Below are 20,800 nucleotides of genomic sequence, written 5' to 3' on the forward strand. Positions count from 1 at the left end.
GAGTGGCTATGACTGGAATCAATTATGCTTCAGGTGGAAAATATGTATAATGGAGAAAAAGGAGACAAAGCACTTCTGGATTTGAAAATCAGTACAGGCTTAGGTGCATTTTCTTAAAATTTCTAGCCCATATTTGAAAAACAAAACAAAACCAAGACCAACTAAACAAAAACAGTGGGGAAGTCATAGGGAGTCATTCTTCAGCCCAGTTGTTGCTAGGAAGTAACCTGTGTTTCATTTTTAGCATTTACTGCTTATAACTTAAGTTATAACTAAAAGACAGTAAGGAGAAGAAAAGAACAATCATATTGTGTAAGCAGACAGCCATCAACTGAATTGTGACTATTTTCAATGAGTTCATAATTTTTGACAAATCAAGAAGTATTTCTTTAAAAAAAAATAATAGAGATATATTATTTTCAGTTATTCTGATCTTACAGTCTGCTTTTATACAGTTTTGGATCCCAGGAATCAACTATTTACATGTTGTTTTTTTTGGACTAAATAGTTTATGGATTTTTTTTTCCCTTAAGTTTCAAGTTAAAAGGTGAAATTTCTGCCTCCTATTTACTCACAAGTTTGGCAGCACTGTCCTCTACTTCCTGGCACAGCCAGCTGGCGTTACTCTGACTAGAGTGTTTCTAGTCCTAAATACTAGGGAGCAGGCAAATCCCTAAATAATAGCAACTGAACAGTATAGATGGTAAGCAGTCTCAAGAATGGCCTTAGACCTCATCTGAATGCACAATGTTGAGGTAGCCTTAAATTCCATATTCATGAAATCCTACACATTGTAAACTATAAAATGTCATCAAGTTCTTGTAAAGCAGGAAAAAGAAAAGCTACTGAGAGAAAAAAAATAATAATATATATATATATACTGTATGCATACATAGTGCATGTTGTCACTGCCTTTGTCACTGTCTGTAGTGCTCTTCCATGAACAACCCTGCTCATTTTCATCATACTTGGAATGTTTTTGGAGATAATCTCTTTGCCAGTAGCCATGAGGAAGCTGAACGTGGTGATTTTGGTAAAGTGAAGGTTTGTCATGGCCCCTGTGCCACTGGGACACTGGAAAGGGGTTACAGTCAGGCCCAGTACTTTACTTAGTGCTGGTATGTCACTACACATGACCTGGGTCTCTGTCTTCTCTTTGAAAACTAATTACCTCAAGTCTGGATGAATGGCTCAATCATGCCTCCCCTTCTCTTCTTGAAGACAGAAATAGCCATTTTGTTTGGTCTTTGGTGGAAACTACTAGGTTAAATGTTGGACGAGATTATCTTAGATATCTTTTCCAACTGAATGATTCTGTGATTCTATGATCCTACCCAAATAAAAGGATGTAATAGTTTATATGTATCTGCCATTATCACATTACATTTAAGAATAGCTCTAAAAGAAATCAACAAACTTTGCTTTGTCTTGAAAAGAGACAGTTACAGAGATGCCAGCTGCTTTGAAGTCCTTGCAAAAAAAAAAAAAACTATCTCCAGAATCAGTTTCTCCCTTGAGATAGAATAGAGCTGATATCTGAGAGAGATGTCTGGCACAAGAGTCTCTACAGAGCTGCACCAAAATTGTTTTTGTCATCACACTGACAGCGCATAATAAAGTAATAATAATACTGATTCAAGAGCATCACAAGCACAAAGTCATGAAAATAAATACTTATTTCTTTTGGTACTTTTCACGCCTGTGCTATGGCTTGAGGTCTACAAAGGTTTAAATACATAAACAGTGAAGCTCAGTGGGAATGTTCCTGCACCTCATGTAAAACACAGACTAAATCGTTGTAGACCTGAGACCTTCAGTTTGGCCTATCTATACATTAAGTTCCCTTTCAAGTATGTAATGCATACTATATGTAACACACACACATTACATCATAAACATAGTACATATATAAAAATTGCTATTTGAAGCAATGGTTAGTAATGTAGAATTCATTTGATTTCAAAACACATTTTGTCCTTGCATGTGGCAAAAGTACATCACATTCCTGTAATTTGTCTTTAATTTAAAGTCATCGCATTTAGTGTTGTTCAGTCTAATGCATTCAAAAAACTTCAGTTGTGAAATCCCTCATCAAGGCCCCGATAGTAGAATTGGAAATGCTAAGTCTGCCTTAAGGTCCCTAATGTAAATGTCTAAAATTTTACAGTTGTTTTCTTGTACTGAGTATTTCAGCAGTTCCCTGGAAGGAAAAGTGTGAAGTAATTGGAATAACTTTTTCCATATCACCTCTTTTTGTCTGTGTCTTCAGGTGTCACAATTTTTCTATGTAGCCATATGCAATAGAATATATTGAATGCTCAGTGTTTGGGACAAGCACAGATAAAGATATATGAGCCCCTTTACTGTTAAAGATTGCCTGGGTCTACCACTCAGAGTTCTGCTTGAATCAAGGGATGTGACCAGAGGTGTATGTCGTTTCTCAGAGAAATGGCGCAAACACAAGTAAAGATCCTTCAAAACGGATCAAGTTACTTTATAAAAACATCTCTCTCACCTTTAACAACACTACATAAGAAAAAAAAAAAAAGGAATGACTAAACAGAAATATATGACAAAGGTTCAAATTGGGTCAGAAAATTAATTTTCAATTCCTCTTCCTTCATAGGAAATATGAAGCTGGTAGAAGTAAAGCCTATAACTATTCCAGGCACAATAACTTATACTACTCAGGCCCCTGCACTTGGCTCTCTACTACTTTGGCATCAAATATACTGGATTTTCTTCAGTGGTTTCTCCTGTTTATTTCTTTGAGGACCTCAGACCTTTACTGGACTCTGGTTTCAAGGAAAGACAAACACTGGTGCTCTTAGATGCCCTTATCCAGACCAAATGATTCACTGTGTATTGTAGAAATGTTCAACAGGTAATGTTGTATTGGCTTTATGCGGCAAGGTCTTGATAGCTGGGGAGGGCTGAAAGGGTGGCCTCTGTGAGAAGAATCCAGCAGCTGCTGGATGTCAGATCAAAGCCAGCTCCAGCCAGCTCCAAAGGCATCTGCTGCTGGCAAGAGCCAACCTAGTGAGAGATGCTGGTTGGGCCTCTGTGAGAGCATATTTAAGGAAGGGAAAATCTGCAGAAGCAGCTGGGAGAGAGAAATGAGAAAATGTAGATGAACAATTTTTTAGACAACAAGATCAGTGAAGAAGGAGAATGCTGGAGCACAAGTTCCCTGCGGCCTGTGGAGAGGCCCCTGGTGGAGCAGGCTGTCCCCCTGCAGCCCATGGGTCTCACATGGAGCAGATCTCCACACTGCAGCCCGCGGAGGAGCCCCTGGCGGAGCAGGTGGATGTGGTCTGGAGGAGGCTGCGGCCCATGGAGAGCCCCCCCAGGAGCAGGGGGCCTGGAGGAAGCTGCTGCCCACGAGGGAAGCGTGCTGGAGCAGTTTGCTCCTGATGGATGGACCCCTTGGTACAGAGCCATGTGGGAACAGTTCTTGAAAAGCTGCTGCCTGTGGGAAGCCCCCACAGGCTCAGTTTGGGAAGGACAGCATCCCATGGGAGAGGCCCCGCATGGAGCAGGGGCAGAGAGTAACAGTGAAGGAGCAGTGGAGATGAAGCTTTAGGGATTGACCACAGCCCCCATTCCCCGTTTCCCTGAACCACACAGGGGGAAGAGGTAGGACAGAACGGATTTGGGGAAGGTGTTTTTAGTTTTCTTCTGGCTCTCACTTCTCTGGTCAGTTATCAATAGATAGTAAATTACAGTAATCTCCCTTATGCTAAGTCTGTTTTGACCATGATGATAATTGGTGAGCAATCTCCCTGTCCTTACTGCAACCCATGAGCTTTTTTCATCTTATTTTCTCCACCTGTTCTCTTGAGGACAGCGAGTGAGAAAGGGGCATGGTGGAGCTTAGCTACCTAGCTGTGTTAAACTAACACAAATGTTTCATCTCCTTTCCTACCTGCTTTAATGAAGACTGAAAGAAGTGGCATGTAATGAGTGTTTTCAGAGATATCCAATTTAGCATCCACTAAGATGAATAGGATAGGTCATACCTCAAAATGCAATGTTTAAAGTAGCAGAGAGTTACCATTGCATCTATTGCCATGGTTTGTGAGGCTATCTCTATTGCCATAACAGCTAAAACCTTTTTTTTTATAAAAGCTTTAGATTCTGGAAGAGAACAATGTAATGCTGGACTGATGCACAATGACTGGATTTGGACTGGCTATACATTTCCTGATGCTTTCAAAGGAGACAAAGATTGCTATTCAGAACAATTTCTAATGAGGTAAGAACATAAGTCTTCGCAGACCTGCCAAAGCAAAAGAGATAAGAAATTTTGTCGTAAGTGTTGGAGCTGAAACCCACAGCAGCACAGATCTGAATTGAGGTATATCTAATTCACATCAGGGATGTGAACTCCATGAATGGGCATAAATCTTCCTGCATCCTAGAGGACAGGCGTGGATTGACCTTTTCTGGCTTTCTTGTGCCCACTGAGCTGCTCTCTCACTCCCCCTCTTCAGCAAGACGGGGGGGGGGGGGGGGGGGGGGGGGGAAATAAGATAAAAAAGCTCATGGGTCAAGATAAGAAGAATGTGTTGCTTGCCAGTTATCATCATTGGCAAAATGAACTCAACTTGGGGAAGATTAATTTAATTTATCGTTGGTTGATAACAGAGTAAGGCAGTAAGACATAAAAACAAAACTAAAAACACCTTCCCCCCACTCCTCCTCCTTCCTTCACTCCTGAGTCTTCCACTTTTTTCCTGCCGAGTAATATGCAGGATGGGGAAAGGGGGAGCCAGAACAGCTCCTCTGCTGCTCCTTCTTCCACATACTCTTCCCCTGCTCCAGTGTGGGATCTTGCCCGTGAGCTGCAGTCCTTCATGAACTACCCCAATATGGGTTCTTCCCACAGGCTGTAGTTCTTCAAGAACTGCTTCAGCATGGGCACTTTCCATGAGATACAATCAATCAAGAACAGAGTGCTCCAGCATGGGTCCTCCACGGGCTGCAGTTCCTGACTCCACGGTGGGCTATCCATGATCTGCAGTTTCCTCCAGGGCACATCCACTTGATGGATTGTGAGGTGTGCCGTGGTTTGTAGGAGCAGCCTTCTTCAACGTGGTCTCTGTTCTGGCACCTGGAGCACTTCTTCTCCTTCCTTCTTTTCTGACATTGCTATCTACAGAGCTGTGTGTCTCACTTTTTTTTCTTTCTTTTTTTTTTTTTTTTTCCCCACTCTTCATTCTCATAGCTGCTGCACAGTGTTTTTTTATCCTTTCTTAAATATGTTACCATAGATATACCACCAGCTTGGCTGATAGACTCAGCTTTGGACAGTAGTAGGTCCGTTTTGGAGTTGGCTGAAACCAGATCTGTCTAATGTGGGGGCAACCCCAGGTCTCTTCTTACAGACACAATCCCTGCAGTCCCTCCATTACCAAAACCTTGCCACATAAACTAAATACCTTCATAATACCTTGTAATACCCACGCAAACCAAATACTTCTCCTCTCATGGCAGCCAAGAAGGCAAATCACATTTTGGGATGCATTAAGCATAGCATAAACAGACAGTGAAAAGAGGTGATTCTCCTGTTATACTGTTGCAACCTCACCTGGATTGTTGTCTGCAGTTCTGAGCTCCCCTACTGAAATAAATAAATAAATAAATAAATAAATAAATAAATAAAAAAATAAAATGTTGAGATACGTGAAAGAGTCCATAGAAGGACAACAAAGCTGGTAAAAGGGGTGGAAGGCATATCCTATGAGGAGAGACTGAGGACACTTAGGTTGTCTAGTCTGGTGAATAGAAGACTCCAAGGTGACCTCATTGCTCTCTATAACTTCCTGAGGAAGGGAAATGGAGAGGGAGATGCTGGTCTCTTCTCCCTGGGAACCAAAGACAGGACACTCAGGAATAGCACAAATCTGCACCAGGGAAGGGTCAGATTGGACATCAGGAAAAAATTATTAACTGTGAGGATGTTCAAATACTGGAAAAGGCTTCCTAGAGAAGTGGTTGATAGACTGGTGGCCTGGAACACAAGGCCACCAGAGATACAGTGGTGGCCTGGCTGAGAGAACTGGGGTTGTTTAGTCTGGAGAAGAGGAGGCTCAGGGGAAACTTTGTTGCTCTCTACAACTACCTGAAAGGAAGTTGTGGGGAGCTGGGGGTCGGCATCTTCTCACACATAACTAGTGATAGGACTAGAGGTAATGGCCTCAAGATGTACCAGGAGAGGTTCAGATCAGAAATTAGGAGACATTTCTTCTCAGAAAGAGTAGTCAGGCATTGGAACAGGTTGCCCAGGGAGGAGTCACCATCCCTGGGGGTGTTTAAGGAAAGTTTGGATGTGGTGCTCAGGGATACGCTTTAGTGGGTGACATTGGTGATAGGGGGATGGTTGGACCAGATGATCCTGGAGGTCTTTTTTAACCTTAATGATTCTATGATTCTACAATGCATTATGCCTGTCAGTGTTCAAGATGCATTTGACCAATGCTTTCACTGAAATGCTTTGAATTTTTGTTAGCCATGTAGTGATCAGACAGTTGGACTTGACAATCTTTGTAGGATCCCTTACAACTGAACTACTGTTCATTCTATTCTAAATACAACCTCATTTTGACAGCCACCAGCTACTTTGGATTTCACATAAGCCATTGTAGTAACTTGAGAAATGCTACAGTCCTGTAATGTGTACAACTTTATGTCTACATTTGGATATATTAGTTTAATTATCAGAGAAAATAATGAACTCATGTGGAGGAAAAGTGAAAAAGCATAGCATAACAAGTTAGAAGAAATGCTCATGAATAAGTCATTGACAGGGATCTTTTACACAATGAGGAAAGCTTAGAGACTCAAATCTTTTGGGTCTCTCAAATGTCATCAGAGCATTCTCAACAGCCACTGTGCTGAGGTGGAATGAGCATGTAGATGTGACCAGTACATCTGTTTTAATTTTCTAAAGCTATAATTAGTCTCTTGGCTGAATCACAGTTCTTTTTGATGAATTTTACACAGACTGAACCTAGCTAGTTTTGCTCTGTTTCAGAATGGTTATAGCTCTATATAACAGATAAGGTTTCTAAAGCAAGTAGGTTTTTTTTTTGTTTGTTTGTTTGTTTTGTATTATTGTTTTATAAATGCAACTTGAGACAGTATACAGAGGCCTCTTTCTTTACAGACCAGTTGCTTTCTCAGAAAAGGTTTTCCTCTTTCAAGCAGAATCAAAAACTGAAGTAACAACAACAATAAAAATTATATTAACAAAAGAGTTATAGATTTTCTTCCATGTATGTCATTAGGCAGTCTTCTACAGCATTGCTTTTCAAAACTGACTTTGTATTCTGGAAGGCTGAACTGAGAAGTAACTAAATAAAATAGTTAATGGTGTTGTCTTTTATCTGCACTATTTTTATTTCTCTGGATAGTTCTAAGAAATGTTACAGCTTTCCCTGATAAAGCAAATTATCATGCATTAGTAAAAACATGAAATTTGGTGTAACTGTTTTCAAATAGAACTGGAAGACCCACTTTGAAATCTAGATGAACGAACTATAGAAACCAAGTAATGCAACTGAAGGCTGTGTCATCTCTTTGCTGTATTTCAAAGCCCAGTTTTCATAATCTTACAAAAATAAATAGTTCATATCTCAGTTGTAAAATTAGCATCTGTGTGACAATATATAGACACATCTCACCTGTAGCAAGCAAGTCAATGCAAAAGCTATTTTTAAAAAAACATTAGTCCTTCATGAATCTCACATGAAACTAATACATAGTATTAGTACCTAATAATAAGTACCTAATAATATAAGTACCTAATATATACCTATGCTATCTATTTATCTATCTATCTGTCCATCTAACATACATTCACTTCAAATAACTTTATATATATTGGTTCTGATTCTGAAGGGATTTCCTGAAAGGAAATTCACAAATGTGATATGTTTATAGCAACTTTTTGATTAAAATTTTCATTTAAAGTTTTCAGTCTCTGAATTCAGTTGGGAGTCTCAGAGGGAAGATATTAGGTACACACATACATTTTTGCAGGTGCAATAGTATAGATGAAATCTTAAGTTCTGTTAGTGTAGAGAGACATTTAAAAAATATGCTTCCCTAATTTAAAACATCAAATTGTAATTTGGTATGACTGGAAGGTGCAGACACAAAGCTTAGGTACACAGGCAGTGCCGAGCATTGCATATAAAAGAAATAAGTATTGCTACTAGTCTAATGTGATAAACACTTACCCCAAATGTTTTCTCTTTTTATATTAAAACTAACAAACAAACAAACAAAAATCACACCCGAAAACATTAGGGGATACTGGGTTGCTCTGTTTTGTTATCAAGTTAAAAACTGATATTTTGGAAAGAATGATCTCAGGCAATAGAAAAAAAAGTGCTCAACATCATTGTTAAAGCTTGTTCTGAGGACATGACCAAACCTTGTAGACTGAACTTAAGTGTTGAATGCACTGACTCTACAGGATACTGCATGCACATTGCCTGAACATTTCTGATTTTTCTGATTAGAAAAATAAAAATATCTGCACTATTTTTCAAATTATTTGACACCTGCATTTCTAAATTATCTCAAGCACACCAGAACGGCCTGAAAATTTGTTGGTCAACGAGGATGGTGATAGAGTCAGAATGTTATATTAGAAAAAAAGAATAACTTTCATTTTAGAAACTATTAATCCCCTCTCCTCCTGGAGCTCAAATTCTATGAAATTAGAGAGATTAAACAGAGTAGAGCAGCATATTCCTAAGTGCAAATGATTCCACTGCAGGGACTATTTATTGAACATATCTGGTATAGTATGTAAGATAGCAGCATCAAAAATTTGTCTTAGAAGAGTGTATTTAAATATCACAGCACAGCTCTGGTACCACCACAGTTACACAGTATTTCATGTGCATTTCATCTCCATGGGATGTACAAGACTCTATTCAACAACATTTTAATAAAAGAATTGCCACATTAAAATTTTACTGAAGAAAAGCTTTGACAATATTTCAGTAAGTTTGTGAAGAAAAAGTATTATCCAAGTAATTTTGAATGTTAAAATATAATGACATTCAGAGATCTAATCTGATATTAAATGGTATTAAATCAAATTATTAGAAAATAGAGTTATTTTATGGAGAAAATTTCATATATCAAAGCAGACCGCTATCTTGGATTGTTTTGACATTTTTATGAGAGCAAATAATGTGTTCTTGAGAATTACACATATTTCTTTCAATGTACAAAACTTTATGCAAATATTTCTGAAATTATATCAGACATCATATTCCATATGAGGATGTGTCATGCAAAAGTCCTGACCTTCCTATGAAAGAAGTACTTCTGCAATTAAGAACTGACACCTCAGAAACACTCATGATAAATCTTCCTCTGCAGGAGAAAATATAACATAACTGCCTTGGTTGATGTGTGAGGCATTAAGGCTCAGGAGAAAAGAAACCTAAGCATCTCTGTGAACAAATTCTAATTTATTATGTTTGTTGTTTTGTTTGTTTTGTTTTTCCTGTGTTGTGTACACTTGAAAATATTGTGCATGTTATCATCAGAAAGTTATATAATCTTTGCCATAGCTGGTAGGTATAATACCATAGCTGGTAGATCTAAAACAATTTGCGGATAGGTATTACCTTAATTGATTTAACCACAATTTGTGGTTAATATTTTCCCTACCAGTAGTTGTTTGCAAAGAAAACAAGAATCAGATTTATTAAATTCCATTTGTTTATGTTTTACAGTATGAATTTTTGAAGGATATAATTCATGAAGACAATGTTTAAAAAGTGAAATGGTAGTCTATTTACCATTAGTCTGTATCCTGGATGATCAAAAAAAAAAATAAAATAATATATATATATTCCTGTCACAAACTTATACTAATATTATGGGAAGACAAAAGTGTGTTTCACACTAAGCGAACATTCCTCTTTTTTCTGTGTTTTATTCGTCTATTTATACATGTAACATCCAGGTACATACAAATCTGAGGAATGGATATGTATATGCTTTCTTTGGGAAAGAAGTGTTCCATTTTGTTAGGCATTAATGTAAATAATGCATGCAAAACAGTTAGACTTACCAAAATACCTTTCTGCTGCTTTAATAGTTAAGACAAAGTTTTTCCCCTTGAAGCCATTGGCTTAAATGAGTTCAAGGTGAGTGCTAACCCCAAAGAAGTGAACAGTTTAATTTCTTGTAGAAGTTCCATGCCATCAGGTGTCCCTGGTAGAAATGTTTATATTCCTAGCAGTCTTAACAAAGTGATGAAAAATGGCACGAGCTTGATAACACGCAGTTCTTTTCTGACATAAAGCAATTCTTTGGGCTCAAAAAAGAGGACTGTATTTAACTTATCTATTTTCTTTAAAAGTTACACTTTCTGAAGTCACATCATAACTGAGTGAACTGCAACTAGTAATTCCAAATGTTGCATTTTCAGCCTAGCCACTCACAAAAGAAAGGAAAATGCAAACATAATTCTTAGCTTCAACATAGCTTCAAGAAAGCTGCAGATTTATCCCTTAAGGACAGCATTTAATTAGAAATAATAAGTGGAGATTTTTATTTTATTTTTTAATAAACACTCTAATGTTCATATAATTGTGTATTTGTTTAGAAATAAATATTCTTATTCTGTTATTTCTTCTTTCCATTCATGCTTTACTGACAGTTCTTTTACTATCTATAAAGAAGAGGGATTCAGTAAGTGTGGGATTTAGTCCTTGTATTAAAAGAGAAGCAAGATTTCATGTTTATTTATTTATGTATTTATTTATTTATTTATTCTGTAGATGAACAGTAGATTCAAGGGCCTTCCAATTGCCTTTAGTTTTTATGCTCATCTTTCTTGAAAGCAGCATAAAGAAGTGATGATGTGCCATCACTCCCTCACCACTGGGCCTTATGTTGCAAGTCACATAAAAGAAGGAACAAATCTTTTGGCTCTGCTTTCATCCCTTGTTTACACAACAGAGTAATAATCAATGACTAGTCTGATCTAAAGAGAAATAATAGCAGTTCCCCAGTTTACTAGACCTATGTGAGATTGAGTGTAGATGTCTTCTGGAGGAATTTCTGTGGTACTTTTCATTGCATTGCAGAATAGGTGCTTCCTTACAGCCACAGACTGGTTCCTGCTCTGATTTCTCATATTTGTTAATGCACCATGCTTTTCAGCTTTCTACTGTCATCCCTCCATGCTTGAACTCAGAAAAAAGACCATCAAACACAAGTATTTCAGGCTTAGTATAAAATTCTCATTTGAAATAAAGAGCTATAGGTTTGGAATTCCCTGCACACTGCTTAGCCGTGCTTTCAGGGCATGATTAATTTCTCAGTGCAAATCATCAGGCAGACACCCGCAGGGGTTCCTTACTGGTGGTTAAAGCAGAAGATTGAAACAGGAGTGCTCATTCATAGATGAGATCGTAATTTTACTATGGAGATACACCTGCAATTTTTTCTCCAGCTCAAGAGCGTTAGGGCTACCATTTAGATTTATATGCAGTTTTCTGACAAGTTACTCTCAGACGCTGAAATCTGCTATCAGGATGTACAGGAAAACGCCATATGCATCCAGAAAACCAATTTACAACAGAGAGAAATGCATTGAAAGGTGATGCTTTTTTTTTCACAAAACTTCACTGCCAGACCTTCCCCTCCCTCTCAGCAGCCGAGACGCATGAAACATTTGCAGCCGGCGATAGCGGATGCTGACTTCGGCGGCCACATGCAGCATCACGATCGCCCTGCGAGGCCGGAGGGCCCCGCAAGCCCAACTCTCCCTGGCCCCGCGGGCAGCGGGAGGGGGCGGCCACCCCCATTCCTCGGCCCTTCGGGATTTTCCCTCCCTCCCGTACTCCCGGTCCCGCCGCCGCCAGGTGGCGCCGCCCGCCCGCGCTTAGCGCCGAGCCGCGGGCGGTGCGGGTGCGGGGCTGGAAGCGGGTGCGGGTGCGGGTCCTGGCCCGGGAGCGGAGCCGGGAGCCGGGATAGAAATGCTTGGCTGAAGGGGGAGCCGCCGCTGAGCGAGGTCCGCCCGGGAAACCCATCGGGGCGTCGTGGGTAGCCTTTGGGCTTGGCGCGCCCCAAACGAGGCGTCCACCTGAACGATTCCTCCTATCGTTACTATTATCGGCGGTTAAAGTCTGTGAATCCGAGCAGCTTCCAGCTCGCCGTGCTGCGCCCTGTCGCCGCAGCGGCTGCCAGTACGCGCTAACGCCTCGGTGGCGTGTTTGCACCGCGGCGTTTCAACTCGACGGGTTGAACTGCCCGGAACGGGGGGACGGAGCTGGCACGGCTCTTCCCAGCTGCCGGCGACGAGCTGCAGCTGGGAAACCGCCCCGGTAGGAGCCCCGCGCCCTGCCGCTGCTGCCCGCGTTGCCGGAGCGGGAGGTGCCGGAGCTCCGCTGCCGGCACCCGGATCCCTGCCAGGGGCGAGCGAGTGTGCGTGTGTCCGTGTGTCAATATGTGTGTGTGTGTGCGTGTGTGGTGAGGGGAGGAGGGAGGAAGTGGGGTGGTGGTGCCGGCCGGGGTGGGGGGGGGGGGGGTGGAGGTGGATTATTGGCGATGGGCGGGAGAGAAAAAAGGCGACTCCTGTTTCCTTTTCTTTCTGCCAGCGCGATCTCGGCTCATTTTCTCTAAGCAATACAAGTTCGCGGACGCGCTACCTAGCCAGCCCTCTTCTCCCGTCATGGACCTCCCAGGTAAAAAGGCCGTTCCCCTCCCCGCCGGCCGTTCCCTTTGCAAAATACGATTTTAAATATTAGCAGTGATAAGGTGCGGAGTAAGGTGAGTGGCAGAGGTGCCTCGGGGGAAGCGTAGGGGGGGATCTACCGGCAGCGAGAGCACAGTGTGTTCTGCTGAGCGGAGAAAACTGAGATGCAACTTCCCAGGGAGACGCCGGGTGAGGTTTTGCCACTTACGATGTGTTCTGCATGCCGGGGCGGGAGCCGCGGGATGCCCGAGCCGGCCGTTTCCTTCCCTAGAGTTTAGGGAGCCCCAGGGATCGGCGGCAACGACGGTAGCCTGGCCTGGGGACAAAGGGTTGGGAAGTATGAGAGATCCCCAAGTGCAGCAGCCCCCGGGCGGGGAGGAAGGAGGGCGGCGGCTGCCGGAGCCTGGCCAGGGCAGCGCTGCGGATGGGCGCGGGCTCCGGGGTGCCCGGTGTCCTGCGAGCCCCAGGGATGAAGGGGCAGCGCAAGGCAGGGCGAGAGGGGGCATAAAAATCTTTTTAGAGAATCTTCCCTAGTGGCTGGGGCGTTAGGTGATCGAGGTAAAAATAAATAAATAAATAAATAATAGTAATAATGGGGCTGCGGGAACTAGTGGGGTGCTGGAGCTCCCCTCTCGGTGTGGGGCCGGGAGGGGACCGCCTGCCGCGCCCCCTGGGTGCTCGGCAGTAGGGTCGGAGGCGAGCTCTGCCCCCCTGCCGCCTCCGAGTGCCGCTGGGGCTGCACGGGGGAAAGAGTAGAGCAGAGGAGGTGAGGCGCCGGGCAGCGCGGCGTCTCCCAAACCTGTTGTGCCGTCTGGGGGAGGGTGCGGGTGGGGAACCGCCGCCGGTGCCCGTCTCCCCCCTGCCTCACCGCCGTCTTTTGCCCTTGCCAGGCTGCGCGCCACCCGCCCTCTGAGGAGGCTCCTTCGCCCCGCGCGGAGGAAGAGGAGGAGGAGGAGGAGGAGGCGGAGGAGGAGGATAAGGATAAGGGAGGAAGGCGCGGCCCCAGCCGCCGCCGCCCAGCCGCCGTCCCGCAGAGCGCTGGCCGCGGGGCGCCGCGGCGGCAGCAGGCGCGCAGCCCCCTCCGCCTCCCCGCGCCCGCCCGCCCGCGGCGGCGGCGGCGGCGGCAGCGGCTCGGGGCGCCCGCACGGCGACGGCGAGCCCGAGCGGCGGCGGCGTCCCGGCGCTGGGCATGGGGCGGCGGCGGCGGCGGGGGGCGCTGGCGGAGCCGGCGGGCGGCGGGTGCTGCTGCTGCCTGGCGGCGGCGCTGCCGCTGCTGCTGCTGCTGCTGCCCGCCGGGTGCCCGGTGCGGGCGCAGAACGACACGGAGCCCATCGTCCTGGAGGGGAAGTGCCTGGTGGTGTGCGACTCCAGCCCCTCGGCCGACGGCGCCATCACCTCCTCCCTGGGGATCTCGGTGCGCTCGGGCAGCGCCAAGGTGGCCTTCTCGGCCACCCGGAGCACCAACCACGAGCCCTCCGAGATGAGCAACCGCACCATGACCATCTACTTCGACCAGGTCAGACGCCGCCCGCTTTGCCTTCGCTGCCCCCCGGTATTACACGCCTGATTTCCTTCTCGCTCCCCCGCCGCCTGCTAACGCTGACCCACCACTTCACAGCTCCCCAGGAGGAGTTTGGGAAGTTCTCGTAGGTGGCAGCCGGGCTTTCCTGGGGCAGCGGGGGGGGGCTGAACGGTCCTGTCCCATCGCTAACACGTACAGAGGGGACCCCTGCCCTGGGACCCTGTGCCTCGGACTCTGGCGGGGGCGTCCCGCAGCAGAGGATTGCCCCGGGCAGTCAGGGGTGACCCCGCGGAGAGGGGAGCGCATCCTCATTTGGGGGACAAAGGGAGGAAAGCCGCTAGCTGATGGGCAGTCGCCAGATCTGCCGCTTCCGAGCGTGTCTGGCAGTGTCACGGCACCTCCCGGGGGATGGGAGGGCAGAGGAAGAAGAGGGTGTTCCCCGTGTACAACACCCACGTTATCAGACGAGGCGGGCAGTGGCCCCGGTGGGTTAGGAGCGGGGTTATCCTTCACGGTTTACGCCGGACAGATGGACAGAGCATCAAGCATCCCGAACTGGTCGCTCTGCCCTTTCCCCGCCGTCTTGCCTGCCTTCCGGAGTCCATGCCCCGTCGTTACGCTTGATTTTTTTTTTTTGCGATTAAGTGTACTTGTTTTGTTTTGTTTTGTTTTACTGTCCCCGATGCCTGAAGTGGTATTTCAGGGTCAGACAAAATGTGAACACACACAGTTTTCTATCGTGTTTTTTTTTTTTCTCTTTTTTTTCTTTTTTTTTTTTTTCCAATCTGTCTGTCCACCTGTCATTCATCTGTCTACCTGTTCCTCCGAATGAGTTTCCACAGTTATTCCTCGTGTACAAAATCCCATAATGTCAGACCAGCAGAGAAAAAAAAAAAGTTTCTTCATGTATAGTGTATTTTATATATGCTTTACCCGACAATGCTCAGTTCTCGGGAGTTTGAAGGCGTTGTTCCCTCGGTTCGCACAATAACGAATTAAATTTTCCCCTTTTCTTCGAAACAATGGGGTTTTGCCCCTCGTGGTGCCTCTCTCTCTTTTTTTTTATTTTTTTTCTGCATTTTATTTTTCTTCGTTAATACCGAGATCGCAGACTGCAAAACTGAGTGAAGCTGCGCGGGAAACAGTGACAGCCGCCGGGCCAGGCGGGAGCGGGGATGCAGCCAAGACCCGTGGGGGCGAGCACAGCGGAGCAGCCAGCAGGGGCTCACCCCACGGGAGCACCGCAGGAACCTGTTATTTATTTATATATTCTTTATTATTATTATTATTATTATTTTCTGTTGCAACTTCTGCCAGAGGGCTCAGCTCTTTTTTTTTTTTTTAATTTAATATTTATTTATTCTTTTTATTTTGTTTTGATTTAAGAACCGTTGAAATATATGGCAAACTGAGACTGTTGTCGGGAAAGAGGTGTAGGTTCTTTCCAGCCACCCGAGGAGGTTGCGTGCCAGCCGACACAGCCGTCCAGAGGGATGGAGAGGCATGGGAGGCAGATGCTGGTGCTGAGGATCTTTTTCTTGGTTCCTCTCAGATGAAAAATATCATGGTCCGATTTTAGTTGTATATTCTATTAAACTCGAGGACAAATCTGTTTTCAGTAGTGCTAGCTGAAAATGTACTTTTGCTGATAAGTTCTGGGTTTGCTTCACTACTCACCACCACCACCCCTTGTCACCTTTGCTTCATTGACAGCACTGTGTGGACATTTGCACTTCATCCTACAGGGTTTGGAGTTCATCATTGTGTAACTAAACCATTTATGATCTGTGGTGCATTTTAAATACCTCTGTAACTTGTCTCCTTTCTCCTGCAGTGCACTTTTAATTGCACTGCAAATGCCATTTGGAGTACACTTTATATTGGTTGTGGAACTTGTGTCTGATTTTCACAGTCACTTTGCTAAGGCGGGGGCTAATCTTTCTTTCTTTCTGTGTCTCTCCTCCACATCCCCCCTCTTTTTTTTCCCCCTTTGTTTACTTTCCAGGTATTAGTTAATATTGGCAACCATTTTGATCTTGCTTCCAGTATATTTGTAGCACCAAGAAAAGGGATATATAGTTTCAGTTTCCACGTGGTCAAGGTCTATAACAGACAAACCATCCAGGTGGGTTGTGATCTAAAGAAGATGATATCTTGCCTTTTTCAAATGTTCATCTCTAGACTGTTTTTTTTTGTTTGTTTGTTTGTTTTGTTTGTTTGTTTTTTTGTGTGTCTTTTTTTTTTGTTTTGTTATTTAACAAACCCAGAAAATAAAGAATGAGGCTGTAGGTTATTAATTAAAGGGGTGTTCGTGCATGATGAAAATCATGCATTGCCTTAGTTTAATTCATCCATTTCTAACCTGTGCAAAAGTTTAATGACATGCACAGGACAAACAAGTCACTGAGAGCATTGACAAAACTTAGATTCTCTCTCTTTGCACTTTTTAGGTAAGTTTAATGCAAAACGGCTACCCAGTGATTTCAGCTTTTGCAGGGGATCAGGACGTCACCAGAGAAGCAGCCAGCAATGGGGTCTTGCTCCTCATGGAAAGAGAAGACAAAGTGCATCTCAAACTGGAAAGGGGTAACCTCATGGGAGGGTGGAAATATTCAACCTTTTCTGGCTTCTTAGTCTTTCCACTATAAAGGAAGGCCAAATAGGAGACAGATTCATGAGCTGGAGCAAGGATTCGGTCGTTAACAACATCCTGAACTTGACAACACATGACAATATTTCCGGTCACCCTGTCAGACTGCCGCAGTAGAAGAATGATAACCTTCTAAACTCCAATATTTACTTTGAATATTGACAATTCCTCGGGAACCTGCGCCTCTAATTAGTTTTAGACGACAGTGATCTTTAGGAGAAATGAAATTATCGACCTGAGCAATTTGTACCTGTGATTGTAAAGTCAATTTTGGATTTTATTGTTGGGATCATTGACTTTCTTCTTCCAATATTTTTTCCCTCTCTTTAATTTTTTCCCCTTTTCTTTCTCTTCTTGTTGTCCCAGTAAGACAAATGACTTGGACCACACAATTGCTTTGTCAAAGGCTCACACCAGAGCCAGAAGAATGAAGTGTTCAACTCAATGAGGTGTTCTTTCCATGCTTTATTTCTTTGTGTTGTATAGCCTTAAGGGAAAAAAAAAAAAAAAAAAAAAAAAAGGAAAAAAAAAAGAAAAAAAAAGAATGGCTTCAGTCTCAATCCTGTATTTTTATGGGGGAGGGTGATTCTGAACATTACTGTGTCAAGAAGTGCTTTATCCAGTGAAGCAAAATTTGCACGATTGGAACTTTATTTGTTTTGTGTTGTTCGTGGTTTTTCATCAACTTTTTATTTTTTTCTGATTTTTGTTTGTGTGCGCTAAAGATGTAAGCTAGATTGATCAATAAGGCAAAACAAAGCACATATATACCCTGTAGCTCTAAGTAAAGCTAACCAGTGAACAATTCTGTCTGCACTTTCTAGCTGATCTTTATAGACCTACTTAGAGAAAGAGAGAAAAAGAGCAAAAGAGCTACATGATTCTTCAATTACAATCTGGAAACCAGTAAAGGAACTGACATTTCTGAATTGTCCTGACATTTCTAGAAGCAACAATGGAGGCTTTGAATATCTTATTTGAACGTGCCCTAAGATATCCTTTACCAACCATGTTGGGTGCTTTTAGTTTATATTTGATGTATTTGTTCACTAACGCCTGAGTACACATTGTGGGAGCCCGGAAAGATGGTGGAGTAAATTTTTCCTCTTCCAAATTAACTAAAATCATCTCCAATTGACCTGTCCACGGCAAGTATCTGAGGAGCTGCCCTTAACATCTTTGACAGCATTTGGGAGAGAGGCCTCAGAGGATCAGCAAATACACCTGAAGTTACGCAAATGCCGTGTATTTATTAGTCATGTGTATTCTTCTCAATACAAATAGTCTCAGAATTGCAGGGTTGGAATGTGATCTGTATTGGTGGTTATGAAAAATTATAATTCCAACTGACAATAGGTAAAATACCAGGCCAACATCAAATACATACTTTTACCTCATTTTCATTAAATAAACCTTATTTATTCGCTTTTTTATGACAGTGTGCTGCGGAAATTCTTGCATGAGGAGGTCCAGAAAGAACGTTTGCATTTTTCTATATGATTTTAACTTCATTAATTTAATTTAAAATACTTCATCTTGCTATCCCACTAGGGTGGATGTGTATAAGAATTTATTTTTGTCAGATTTACTCCTCTGCTACAAAAAAAAATAAAAGGCATTTCCAGCAAATCAGTGGTAGCTAATGTATTTCAGAATTATGGTGGAATTGTCATTTTCATTGTAAATTTATCATCAAAGGGATAAAATCAATTAAAGTCATATATTCTTAAAAAAACGTTATCTGTGTTGGTTATGATAATTCAGATGACTAAAGCCAATTTTATATTTAATATTTTGGTATATTTTCACAGTTGGTGTTTATTCGCTTCAGCATTTCACTTACCTGGTTACTGAATGAATGAGTTTCAGGTTTTGTTTTTTCTCCGGGTTGCATTTTCTGGTTCTTGTGCATTGGCATGATTGTAATGTTTCTACTTGCCGAATATCACAGGGCTATGTTTAAACAGAAGAAATAAAACCTGAGCGAACAACAACCTTTTTTTGTTCAAACACAAAAATAATTATGAAAATAGTTGTTCCAATGGTAAACTATAAACTGTAAAACTATTTTTAAGTCTAGGTTTTTGTGTTTAAAATTTGCTTTAATCTCTCAAGAAGATATACACTGATTTTTGTTCACGGTCCCAAGTTTTCAGTTTCTATTACATTCCCTCAGTGTTATTTTGAAATTATGACTACCATAATCATATTCAGTTTTCCCATTTATCTTGGTTGATCTGCCTTAAATGAGACAGTGATGTCTTAGCTCTAGGTCTCTCCTGAGCCAAACAAGGCTAATGACAAGGTTTTCTTTGGACATATTCTTGGATTTTTCTTAAGATAATGAAGCTGCAAAATCTGAATATCCCATTTCATAAATTAAAGTTCCGTAATTTTGGCCATGTTTATGTTATAAAGCTAAATATGTTTATATGATTACCAACCTCCTGAACATGAAGCAAGGTCTCTAATATACCACTGTTACATTAAATGGAAACAGGGTAGTAAATTCTTATGGTACACTAATTAGAAACATGGCTACATGGCTTTTTTGGAGTCTTTTGTTGTTGTTGTTTTTGTTGGGGGAGCATATTTGTTCTTTTTCCCCTTTCACTTTATTTTGTACCTGAGTTTGAGAAGGTGTATTTGTCTGTCACTAGCAACAGTAGACATTTTGATATACATATAAGGAGTAAAGACACCCTTATATGTGTTAGGGAAGGTATACATACATTAGCAGCATTGTAGAATGCAACAAGAAATATTATGTGAAGCTGCTTGAAGGAGCCTCCTGGCACATAAAGAAAAGGATTATCTAAAATAATTTATAAAAATAAATTGATTGTGTATCATTAAGAGTTGGTGCAAAGTTCATGTTGAGAGGCACTACAAGACTTAGTAATTGTAAAACACATCATAAGGAAGCAGGCCAGTGGCACAAGACAGCTCTGCTTCCTGTGGGAGTAATAACACAACATTCCTTCCAACAACTTTCAAACTTTCTCATAAATTGCTGTGTAACCCTGTCATAAATTATTCCTCTGAGAACACTGTTAGTTTCCCTTCCAGGGACCAGCTGTGTCCTTCTCACCTGGGTGTCTTTGGAAACTATTGTTTTATTGTTCCTTCAGTGTACATTTGTCAGACTAGAAGCCAGACGTAGATCAAGAATTATAAATACTCATCATACACTTCATTGTCTTCCTCTAGATCTTCAACTTTTATATCCATAGATTGAACATGGTCTTTCAAAAATCTGTGTGCCCTTACCTCCTTCTGATTCAGTGGGTGTGATGGATGTGCCGCATCTCTCATTACTGGTCAGCATCTTGGAAGCTGGATCAGTTTATACTGATGGTAGGAGGAAAAAGACAGACAGGGTGACACTAAGGAGATGTTTAGCAGTTATATTTTGCTTGTTGACTGTGACATTTTTAACTTCTAAAAAGAACATTTTGTTTTTATTGACCAAATTTCTATTTCACAAACTGTCAAAGTAGAAAATATGCTAAAAGGGCCTGTTTACTGATGAAGTTATTCAGAAATAGCTGAAAGTGGTTTCATATCTTTGCACTGTGACATTCATTTCTGGAATAGGCAGGGTCACAGGTAGAGTTGATTAAAAATAATTCTTATAATTAATAATTTTATTTAAATCCAGGATATATTCGTAGTATTAACAAGCACCCAAAGATCAGTATCACTATGATATTTACGATTTTCATCGGTAATGACTTGTCATCTCAAAACCCATTGAAATTATATATAAATAAATAATATAAAAAATGATTCACCTGTTTTTCACCATTTTTTTTTATACTATTACAACACCAGGGAAGGTCTCTGGGTCATTGCATGATTCCTAGTTTTTGAACTTCACGCTGTCTTATAA

General features: G+C 42.2%; 1 protein-coding gene across 6 annotated transcripts; it reads left to right on the forward strand.

Annotated features, from left to right (window-relative positions):
• The first annotated feature begins 11,941 nt into the window (after positions 1 to 11,941).
• On the forward strand, positions 11,942 to 18,563 carry CBLN2 (cerebellin 2 precursor). Of its 6 annotated transcripts, XR_014689744.1 has the most exons (6): positions 11,942 to 12,227; positions 12,639 to 12,725; positions 13,627 to 14,252; positions 16,264 to 16,383; positions 16,709 to 17,357; positions 17,733 to 18,563. XR_014689744.1 is itself a non-coding variant. In XM_084510005.1 (5 exons), the coding sequence occupies exons 3-5, from the start codon at positions 13,926 to 13,928 to the stop codon at positions 16,904 to 16,906; spliced, it is 645 nt and encodes a 214-aa protein (XP_084366131.1). In that variant the 5' UTR covers positions 11,942 to 12,227; positions 12,639 to 12,725; positions 13,627 to 13,925; the 3' UTR covers positions 16,907 to 18,563. The 6 variants fall into 6 exon arrangements, 5 of the variants coding, with proteins under 5 accessions (XP_084366131.1, XP_084366133.1, XP_084366132.1 ...); XM_084510005.1 differs by having other exon boundaries at positions 16,709 to 18,563; XM_084510007.1 differs by lacking the exon at positions 11,942 to 12,227 and adding an exon at positions 12,255 to 12,365 and having other exon boundaries at positions 16,709 to 18,563.
• Positions 18,564 to 20,800: the final 2,237 nt, after the last annotated feature.

Source organism: Aythya ferina (genome assembly GCF_964211825.1).
Source record: "Aythya ferina genome assembly, chromosome: 2".
NCBI lineage: Eukaryota > Metazoa > Chordata > Aves > Anseriformes > Anatidae > Aythya > Aythya ferina.